Here is an 11,275-nt window from a genome sequence, read left to right on the forward strand (position 1 = left end):
AAGACTAACAAAACTTTGGCAATGCATAAGTGTAACACAGTGACAAGAGAGAGCTTTTACAATTAAGTCTTCTAATACTGCCTTCACAGTGTGGAAATTGTGCTACATCCACCAAAAGAGGGCCCCGTCTACTCAAATATTTTAGTACTTCACCCCAGGAACAAACTCCTTTGCATTTGGATTCAGATTGCTCTTGACCTGGAAAATAAGTACATAAAAAAGCAAGTTCATTAACAGATGGCTTCAAATACTCAGAAGCATTCAACCCAGATCCACATGCAAAAATATCTTCCAAAAAATATAAAACAAAGGAACTCAGATTGTAAGGTTAAACTTAACCCCCAAAATCTATCTATAGCAGGGAAAGAAGGAATCAGATATAAACTATTTATTTATATGAAAACTTATCACCTTCTAAAGAGAAAGTAGGAATTGAAATTAAATTTGCTAAGTGTAACCAGACCCACTAACTTCACACAAACTAAAAAGGTGTCCTAGAATACGGAATTCTGTTAACTATGTTATTTTATTTTAACCATTTCATACTATGCAAACATACTAAACAAGTGTTGAAATGATGATTAAAGGGGACTGAGGAATTGTTTATGGATTAATTTTGCTCATGATCCTCACTGAAAATATGGATTTATCTTTCTAAAATTGCTGTATTCTGATTCCCACAGGAAGCAAGGTTTGTAACAGGAAAAGAAAACTACATGGGGAATCTGAAGACCTAAGATGGAATTTCGGCTCTGCTCCTAACTTCCTATGAAAGCCTAGATAAGTCACTCTCTCTGGGACTCTTTTTTTGCCTAAGTTAGGGAAAGAATGGGCCAAAATCTCTAAGAGCCATTATTCTATACCTCTAAATCTTTATTTTCCTAGGCAGACACGTCAGCATATTGAGAATAGCTGGAAATTTGCCTCCACCACAGTTGATAAAAGATGAAAAGAAATCAAGATGTATTCCAGGCCCTGAAATGTAGGAATGCTGAGAGGCTTTTAGACAGAATCTGAACCCCCTATATCACTTACTTCAAGACCAAAGCATATTAAATAACATGTTGGAGCAATAATTTAATTTTAGTTTCATAATTTATACACAACCATTTCCTTGGACAGGACATAGTCTCACTTCTCTCAAGGGAATTGTATCTAAACTTTAAAAATGTGAGGTTTAAATAAAAAAGCAGTGTTCTTGAATGTGTAATCTTTTGGCAGCTACAAAAGAATGAGAAGGAATTAACATAATCTCAAATAGACCAAGTCGAACAAACCAGTTTCTAGGTAATAATACTGGGTCCACATTAAAGTTATACATTATGACCAGCAAAGGACTTTACTCATCAGAGCAACCAGGGTTATTTGTGGAATGACTAATGTAGCCATAAGCAAGCATATCTCAACAGACTATTCATATCACACATCTGCTCAATTGGGTTACTGTCATTTACTGCAACAAGTCTATACTACAATGTCAATTTCTATGTTCTCCATACAGCCCTTTAGAAGAGTGGCTCCCAAATGCCCGATGCGGCAGGCTGCCAGTATGCCCTAGCAGTGCTTTTTAAACATTAACATGCCTAGACAACTGATTCTGCAAGTCTGGGATGTAGCTGAGGGACTTATTTTTGTTTTCAATGCTTCACAGGTAATTATGACATATCGCCAGGGTAGGAAATCACTGCACAGTGAAAAGAAGACAACTGCAAAAAATACTTAAGTCTAAGAGTAAATTCCAGAGAACTATCTTGTAAAAGCAATTAGAGATTGTCAATATGGTCAGAAAGGTCAACATTAGGACTTCAAATCATTTTATCTTAATTTTAGCAAACAACTCATCAGGTTCTACCCCAGTACTAATGCTTATTTATCATAATTCCTAAAAAACCTTTTACTGCAAATATACCATCCCCAGCAACAAGACATGGAGAATAGCTAAAAATGCAAATAGGTTTGTGTTCCTTTTCTGCCAAGAGCTTATAAAAGTCCCTATTAAATCCAAGTTCCAAATGGGAGTTAGGGTAACTAAATCTTGGGCCAGAAAAAAAAAATATCCAAACTTTCACCTTTCAGATAAAATTTTGAAAATTTCGCCAAATGTTTAAGGCATAATTGAAGAGCAAAACCTCTTCATCAAGCTACTTTTGTATAAGCAAGTCACATGGACATACTGTATACTTCTTTTGGATTAATGCTTTAAGTCATCTACATATCCTAGGGCAACATAGTTATTAAAACTAAAAGCAGTGGCAAGAAGTCTGTTAGTAGTCTGAGACTAGCCCCAGAGTGTTGCCAGAAGTCACTCCATGTCATAAGTGAGGAGACCAGAAGGCCTCTGCTTCCATAGTAAGAAGCAGTACAATTTCCGAAGGGAAAGAAATGTAGAACTCTTCTTAAACAGATGACTGCTGGCTTTTCCGCTTACAGGCAAGATGATCTAGTTTTTAAAAAGATGAAAAATAACTTTACCACAAGATCTTCCAGAGAAGAGCCATCACTGATAACAAGGTCATTAAACTGGTCTTGGATTTGGTCCATAGTTTGTGGGAGATCTCGAGCTGGAATAAACCACTCATGTTCTTCTTCTTCCTCCAGCATTTCTTGGAAGCAGCGTTCAATAAATTCTTCTTCCCATAACTCCTCTTCTATCTGGATTTATAATATATAAAGCATAATTTATAGCACATTTGGTAAGACATCACTAGGAACGGCTTAAAATATCTTGTATTAAAGCACTTAAAACCACAATATTGTAACCTCCTCTGCTTCTCTGCCAAGAAAAAGAAACGTTTACCGTAAGACTAGGGAATATCTGTTTAGGGTTTTGTGGTCTTTGTCTTAGCAGAATATTCTTTTTTCCACTGAGGGTGGTGGGGAAGTAATAAATAAAGGAATATTTTCATTGAGGAATTTGTCAGAATTACCTGTGATATTTTAAAACTACACAAACCCTAAACCCACCCAAAAATGATTAAAATTCTGTAGAGGGTAGGGTTGGGGCATGGTTAATTAAAAACAAACCAAAAAGAGCCCAAATGATTCTCACTGAAATAAGACTACACTTTTTTACTCTTGACTATCCATCACTGGATATGGTGAAATCAAGCTGGCTACTGATTACCAAAGCCATGATCAGGGAGGAACTAGACACAAGATGGAAACAGATGTCAGAAATATGGGAATAAAAGACAACATTCATCAATGTATGAACATTCTCTAAGGATAACACTGGTGTCAGGTTTTCAGGCTTATCAAATTAAGAACCTCAGGTGAAAAAACAGCACAATTCTGTATCCTAATACCCATGCCTGTCTGCTCCTAATTTATATTCTCTTAAGTGCAATGTGATCGATGCAAGCAGTAGTTCCCAAACCTAACTGCACACTGGAACCCCATCTGGGAGATTTTTTTTTTTTTACGGTTTTATTTTTAATTAATCTCTACACCCAACAATGCAGCTTGAACTCACAAACCTGAGATCAAGAGTCACATACAACTAAACCAGGCAGGCGCCCCTGATCTGGGAGCTTTTAAAAAACAAGTTTTCCAGGCTCCACCCTAGTCCTCCTGGATAAGACTATCTGGGGTGGGACCCTGCAAATTTCCCTAAGTTATTTCAGTGAGCAGATAAACCTGGTAGTACTCAGCATACAAGTAAAATAGGAGTGGTAGCATATAAATTCCTATATTTCACTAATATAAGGGACCAGATGAAAAACACATTACAGGGACAAGTACAATTATATTGAGGGCTGTAATGGGCTATGAGAAAGATCATGTTTGTACACAAAACTAACTTGTCTGTTGAATTCCTCTTCATTTTCCATCCACATGTACTCTGCAAATGGATTGTCATCTTCATGAGAATGACCATTAATAATCACATCTTCATTGATGATGCTTGGGCTAGTACTGCTGCGACTTGGATCTTTCATGGTTGGCGTTAGTTGTCGTTTTTAACCTTCAAAGAAGAACAATAGTTAACTTTGTCAGTCAGTCCTTCAGTTCTTAATGAGCATCTATTACCACCAGGCATCATGGTTAGGTACCAGAGGCACATGACACATTAATGCACATGATAAATCAAGCAATTGGGAAGTTTCAGTTTTTTCTCAAATGATCTTAATGTTTAAGAAACAGCTGAGAGGGGCGCCTCGGTGGCTCAGATGGTTAAGCGTCTGCCTTCGGCTCAGGTCATGATCCCAGGGTCCTGGGATTGAGCCCCGCATCGGGTTCCCTGCTTGGCGGGGAACCTGCTTCTCCCTCTCCCTCTACTGTTCCCCCTGCTTGTGCTCTCTCACTCTATCAAATAAATAAAATCTTTAAAAAAAAAAAGAAGAAACAGCTGAGAACAGCCTAGATTCATCTAGTATTTTTTGGTAACAGTCAATGATGGTAATCAACTGCTTGAATGTAACTCCCAAATCATCTGATTTTTAAAATATTGGATATCCCTTGCTTTATAAAACAAGCATGGTATGGAAGACTTAAGTCATCCAGTGACTTTATGAAAAGCAAATTCTACTTTTAAAAACTGGTGTTGGGGCGCCTGGGTGGCTCAGTCGTTAAGCGTCTGCCTTCGGCTCAGGTCATGATCCTGGGGTCCTGAGATCGAGCCCCGCATCGGGCTCCCCACTCCACGGGAAGCCTGCTTCTCCCTCTCCCACTCCCCCTGCTTGTGTTCCTGCTCTCGCGCTCTCTCTCTCTCTGTCAAATAAATAAATAAAATCTTAAAAAAAAAGAAATAAATAAAGAAATAAAACCTGGTGTTAAAAAGCCCAGAGACTGCAAATGAAAACACTTTTTTTTTTTTTTTAAGATTTTGTATTTATTTGAAAGAGAGGAGAGTGAGAGAGCAAGCATGAGGGTAAGGGTAGGGGCAGAGAGAGAGGGAGAGGCAGGCTCTCCACTGAGCAGGGAGCCCGATGCAGGGCTCGATCTCAGGACCCCGGGATCATGACCCAAGCCAAAGGCAGACGCCTAACTGACTGAGCCACCCAGGCGTCCCGAAAACACACTTTTAATAACCTCTTAGTACCTCAGTTCCAAGGTACAGAGGGCTCTGGATCTTTTATTCTTCTTTTAATTTTTTTAGGATTTATTTGAGAGAGAGAGAGAGAGAGGTGGGGGGAGAGGGGGTAAGGGAGAGAAAGAATCTCAAGCAGAATCTTTGCTGAATGTGGAACCTGATACGGGGCTCAATCTCACAACGCTGAGATCATGACCTGAGCTGAAACCAAGAGTCGGAGGCTTAACCAACTGAGCCACCCTTTTATTATTTCAGGATCTTTTGACTTCATAGCATACTCTCTATTTGCTTAATCTCTGGGTCCATGTTGAATTACTCCATGTCTGGACTAGTCCACTGTACAATGAGTGTCAAGCACCTAAACTACGTAATATGCATGCTTTTAAATGAGATAGTGTCTACAGACTGCTTTAAAAAAATTTTTTATTTGAGAGAGTGTGAGAGAGCGATCATGAGCAGGGGGGAGGGGTAGAGGGAGAAGCAGACTCCCCACTGAGCAGGGAGCCCGATGTGGGACACAATCCCAGGACCCTGGGATCATGACCTGAGCCAAAGGCAGACACTTAACCAACTAAGCTACCCAGGCACCCCTACAGACTGCCTTTAAAACTGTTTTATTACCCTCATAGTATGTAATAAACATCTTTCCATGAAAGGCAATAGCAAGCCCCCACACAGCCACAAACGACTACCAGACTCCAACTAGCTCAAGCACCTAATCTTTTTTTTTTTTTAAAGATTTTATTTATTGGACAGAGAGAGACACAGTGAGAGAGGGAACACAAGCAGGGGGAGTGGGAGAGGGAGAAGCAGGCTCCCCGGTGAGCAGGGAGCCCGATGCGGGGCTCGATCCCAGGACCCTGGGATCATGACCTGAGCCGAAGGCAGACGCTTAACGACTGAGCCACCCAGGCGCCCCGCACCTAATCTCTTCTTTCGTGAGTAAAAGCAGAGCAGTATCTGATACAGTAGTCTGGTTTCTTATACACTACTCAACAGGTGATAACATGATCTAACCCAGCTGATATATTGCCGGCTAAAAGTTTGAAGCATAAGGTTCAGATTCTACAATATTCTACTAATTCTTTAAGTATGAAATTGCTAGATTGGGTTTACATATAACAAGAGTCACTTGCACATAAAATCAAACAGCAGTGTGACTGGCGCCAAAGGGAGGAATCAGCATACCTAATATGAGGATAGTTTTATTATTATTTTTTAAATATTTTGTTTATTTATTTGATAGAGAGAGAGCACAAGCAGGGGAAGTGGCAGGCAGAGGGAGAAGCAGGCTTCCTGCTGAGCAGGGAGCCCAATGCGGGGACCTTGGGATCATGACCTGAGCCGAAGGCAGCCGCCTAACTGACTGAGCCACCCAGGTGCCCCTATTATTTTTTTTTTTAAAGAATTTCTTTATTTGACAGAGAGACACAGCGAGAGAGGGAACACAAGCAGGGCAAGTGGGAGAGGGAGAAGCAGGCCTCCGGCCGAGCAGGGAACCCGATGAGGGGCTCAATCCCATTCATGACCTGAGCCGAAGGCAGATGCTTAATGACTGAGCCACCCATGCACCCTGAGGATAGAGTTTTAAAATCTTTAAGGCCTGGGGCACCTGCATGTCTTAGTCAGTTAAGCATTCGACTCTTGATTTCGGCTCTGGTAATGATATCAGGGTCTTGATATCGAGCCCCACATCAGTCTCTGTGCTGGGCGTGGAGCCTGTTTAAAGTTCTCTCCCCTCTTCTGCTCACCCCCGCCCTCACCCTCTCTCTCTCTAAAACAAAAGCAAAAATAAGTAACAACAAAACAAACTTCAGGCCTTCTTACTCCAAAGTTATCATAATCAAAACACTAAAACTGAAACCTCCTACTACAAATAGTTTTTTCCTTGGGTTTACGGTTCAGGGAGTGCTGGCTCTATGTGTACTGCTGGTTCTTTAGATTTTTTTTTTTTTTTAAGTAGGTTTCCAGGGGCACCTGGGTGGCTCAGTTGTTAAGCGTCTGCCTTCCGCTCAGGTCATGGTCCCAGGGTCCTGGGATCAAGCCCCGCATTGGGCTCCCTGCTCCGCTGGAAGCCTGCTTCTCCCTCCCCCACTCCCCCTGCTTGTTTTTCTGCTCTCGCTCTCTCTGTCAAATAAATAAAATCTTAAAAAAATAAATAAAGTAGGCGCCACACCCAATACGAGGCTCGAACTCACAACCCTGAGATCAAGGGTCGCATACTCTACTGACTGAGCCAGCCAGGTGCCCCTCCTTTAGATTCATTTTATGGACTTATCCTTAAGAGTATGTAAGTATAATAAAAACTCATACCGTTCATATAATGTGAATTTAGTCTGAGTCAAGCTGGGAGTGGGGGGAGGTTTCTAGCCTGACACAACATATGTATATTCTGAAATACTGAATACTACTTACAATACCATCATGGTAGTGAGATTTTTAGTTAAGAGGTCCTCATCCAGAAATTATTAAGAACTTCTGCCCTAAAAAAAAAAAAAAGAGGGGTGCCTGGGTGGCTCAGTTCTTAAGCATCTGCCTTCAGCTCAGGTCATAATCCCAGGGTCCTGGGATCGAGCCCCGCATCAGGCTCCCCGCTCCGCGGAAGCCTGCTTCTCCCTCTCCCACTCCCCCTGCTTGTGTTCCCTCTCTCGCTGTATCTCTCTCTGTCAAATAAATAAAACCTTTAAAAAAAAAAAAAAAAAAGAACTTCTGCCCTAGTTATTATTGTATACATATGAAAGAGAGGCAGAGACAGAGTATGGGTAGAATGAAACATGACTTGAGTTAGGAAAAAGAGGCACTATAAAAGCAGACAGGACAGAAAACAGACGATGGTATCCTTGTTATTTTTTATTTATCATTTATCTTGGATGAAATAAAACCCTTTTTTTGGATAACAAGTTCTGACTAAAGATCAATCAGTTCCTCTGAAGAAAATTACTCATTCTCATATGTCAGGCATTACATTTTAGATTAAACTCAAATATTATGAAAAGCAGAGGTCAATCCTGTTTTACAACTGGATGTTACTCTGCATATGAGCTGATCATTATGTTCAAAGACACTGCAATTTATAACAGCTTTTGTTATTTTCCCAACATGTATCCTATCCCAACTTATACCCATTAAATCCTCCCTTTCAGAAGACCACAATATTAACAAGTGGCTTACAGCTTCAGTTAAAAAAAACAACAAAGTTTAGCAGACTATGGGATATTCAATATTTAAATGGAATTGAGTAAGTAGCAACCACATGTGTGAGACATGTCCATCTACAAACACATCAAATTTGTTTTTAAATAAGCCTCAGTGACTGAAAGTACATCTACATATAAATGCAATCTATTTTTTTGAAGAAAAAAAATTTTCCATACAATATATGAGCACAAGCTTCTATAAACAATGAAAAGTCTGCTTCGGCAAATTCTATAGTTTGAGAATCCCAGGGTACTCCCCTCCTTCTTTGTTTGATGCCAACCAGTAACAAAACCTAACAGAGTTTAGCAAAAAAGGGCTCAATCCCTGTGTTTGACAAGGCTGTAGGTCAGCTTTTTGCTCATTATCACCTCATCAAACAAGCAGTGGCTTTGGTATAGATCCTAGTGAAAAGTCTCTAAAGGACCGTAAATAAAATTACTTTATCAAGCAATATTTGGGAAACAAATCACAACTGAAACCTGGACCAGTGTTAGACAACTGAGGGAGGGAACAACTGCTGACCAGATCACATTTCCAGCTACAGCCAGCCAAGTGAAAGCCAGGGGGGTAAGGATCATTTACTTTCAGAACTTTGATGGACCTACAATTATTGAACACAAGGTGTTCTAGTTCTAATGTAAGGCAATGTATCGAATTTTAAATTTTCTTCTATGACTTGTTCTTTACCCTTCTTGGACCACACTCATTATACTTTATCCTCTGTGTGTTACGCTATTTTTTAAAAATTGGGTATAGGATCAACTAGTCAGCTCAGTCTGTGGAGCATATGATTTTTTTTTTAAAGATTTATTTTAGAGAAAGAAAGAACATGCGTGGCCAAGAGAGCACACGCACAGTGGGGAGGGGCAGAGGGAGAAGGAGAGAGTCTCAAATTCCACTCTAGGCCTGACATGGGGCTCGATCCCATGACCCTGCGATCACAACCTGAGCTGAAACCAAGAGTCAGACACTTAACCGACTGCACCATCCAGGCACCCCAAGTATGTGACTCTTAATTTCAGGGTTGTGAGTTCAAGACCCATGCTGGGTGTAATGCTTACTTAAAAAAAAAAAAAATTGGGTATATAGTTCAAATACCATAAAATTTATCATTTTAAAGTGCTGGACTGGCATCTATTAAAAACAGTTAAAGGCAAATAAAATAGCCAAAGCCACCTAGGGCAAGGAATAACAGTTGTGACAGACAAAAGACAAAGCAAAAAGCCTGGGAGCAAAGACTGGTAAAGGAAATCCTTTGGGAATAAGGACTTTGAAAAGCTCCTGTATATTCTGGGGAATCTAGAAGGCTATGGGCAGGTTCAGTGCTGGAAGCATGCTCAGAAAAGAGCTGAGAATGCCCTACACTTTCATCTCTGGCTGACCTTCAGGCTATGCATATGTAGGGTGGGCTAAGAAAGACTTGAAAACTGCCTGAGTTTTGAAGGTATACCTCAACATAAACAGCCCATCTGCAAAGACTGGGAGAGTTGTTTTTTGCTTATAGGTATTTAAGAAAATCTCTTTTAGGGGCGCCTGGGTGGCTCAGTTCATTAAGCGTCTGCCTTTGGCTCAGGTCATGATCCCAGGGTCCTGGAATAGAGCCCCGCATCAGGTTCCTGCCTCAGTGGGGAGTCAGCTTCTCCCTCAGCCTCTCCCCCTGCTTGTGCTCTAACCCTCTCTGTCAAATAAAATCTTAAACAAAACAAAACAACCTCTTAAAGACTTTTTTTAAAGCAATCCCTACACCCAACTTGGAGCTCAAACTCACAACCCCAACATCAAGAGTCATACACTCTACCAACTGAGCCAGACAGGAGCCCCAGAAAATCTTTCTTATTTAAATTTTTTTTTTTTAAAGATTTTATTTATTTATTTGAGAGAGAGAGAATGAGAGAGAGAGAACACATGAGAGGGGATAGGGTCAGAGGGCGAGGCAGACTCCCTGCCGAGCAGGGAGCCCGATGCGGGACTCGATCCCGGGACTCCAGGATCATGACCTGAGCCGAAGGCAGTCGCTTAATCAACTGAGCCACCCAGGCGCCCCTCTTATTTAAATTTTTAAAAGATTTTAATTTAGGAATGCCTGGTGGCTCAGTCGCTTGGGCGTCTGCCTTCAACTCAGGTCATGATACTGGGGTCCTGGAATAGAGTCCCGTGTCAGGCTCCTTGCTCTGAGGGAAGCCTGCTTCTCCCTCTGCTTGCTGCTCCCTCTGCCTGCTGCTCTTTCTCTCTCTGTCCAATAAATAACATCTTAAAAAAAAAATTTTTTTTTATTTTATTGGGGAGCCTGGGTGGCTCGGTCGGTTAAGTGTCTGCCTTCGGCTCAGGTCATGATCCTGGAGTCCCAGGATAGATCCCCGCGCATCAGGCTCCCTGCTCAGAAGGGAGTCTGCTTCTCCCTCTGCCCCTCACCGCCCCCCCCCCCCGGTGCTCTCTTTCTTTCTCAAATAAATAAAGTCTTAAAAAAATTTTATTTATTTGTGAGAGAGATAGCTCAAAGGGAGCATGAGCAGGGGGCGCTGGGAGGAGGAGAAGCAGTCTCCCCGCTGAGGGGCTCAATCCCAGGACCGTGGGATCATGACCTGGGCTGAAGGCAGCTGATTGACTGAGCCATCCAGGTGCCCCTAAGATTTTATTTATTTGACAGAGAGCGAGAGGGAACAAAGGAGGGGGAGTGGGAGAGGGAGAAGCAGGCTTCCCGCTGAGCAGGGAGCCCGATGCGGGCCTTGATCCCAGGACCCTGGAATCATGACCCGAGCTGAAGGCAAATGCTTAACGACTGAGCCACCCAGGGACCCCCTTAAGATTTTATTTTTTTTATTTTTTTATTTTTTAAAGATTTTATTTATTTATTTGAGACAGAGAGAATGAGAGAGAGAGAGCACATGAGAGTGGGGAGGGTCAGAGGGAGAAGCAGGCTCCCCGCTGAGCCGGGAGCCCGATGTGGGACTCGATCCCAGGACTCCGGGATCATGACCTGAGCCGAAGGCAGTCGCTTAACCAACTGAGCCACCCAGGCGCCCATTAAGATTTTATTTTTAAGGG

At 41.7% G+C, this 11,275-nt stretch overlaps 1 protein-coding gene across 3 annotated transcripts; it reads right to left on the minus strand.

The window, feature by feature from the left end:
* Nucleotides 1-6: 6 nt before the first annotated feature.
* Nucleotides 7-5,784, minus strand: LOC102747535 (polyadenylate-binding protein-interacting protein 2). 3 transcript variants are annotated; one of them, XR_014142432.1, is made up of 3 exons: nucleotides 3,801-5,784; nucleotides 864-2,652; nucleotides 7-198 (listed from the first exon to the last, which is right to left on the minus strand). XR_014142432.1 is itself a non-coding variant. In XM_081811003.1 (3 exons), exons 1-3 carry the CDS (start codon nucleotides 3,936-3,938, stop codon nucleotides 142-144), a joined length of 375 nt encoding a protein of 124 aa, XP_081667129.1. In that variant the 5' UTR covers nucleotides 3,939-4,624; the 3' UTR covers nucleotides 7-141. The 3 variants fall into 3 exon arrangements, 1 of the variants encoding a protein (XP_081667129.1); XM_081811003.1 differs by having other exon boundaries at nucleotides 2,473-2,652; nucleotides 3,801-4,624; XR_014142433.1 differs by lacking the exon at nucleotides 7-198 and having other exon boundaries at nucleotides 2,471-2,652; nucleotides 3,790-3,894.
* Between the last annotated feature and the right edge of the window lie 5,491 nt (nucleotides 5,785-11,275).

This window comes from Leptonychotes weddellii, unplaced genomic scaffold, assembly GCF_054177405.1.
Source record: "Leptonychotes weddellii isolate Sample4059 unplaced genomic scaffold, ASM5417740v2 HiC_scaffold_5023, whole genome shotgun sequence".
Taxonomy (NCBI): domain Eukaryota; kingdom Metazoa; phylum Chordata; class Mammalia; order Carnivora; family Phocidae; genus Leptonychotes; species Leptonychotes weddellii.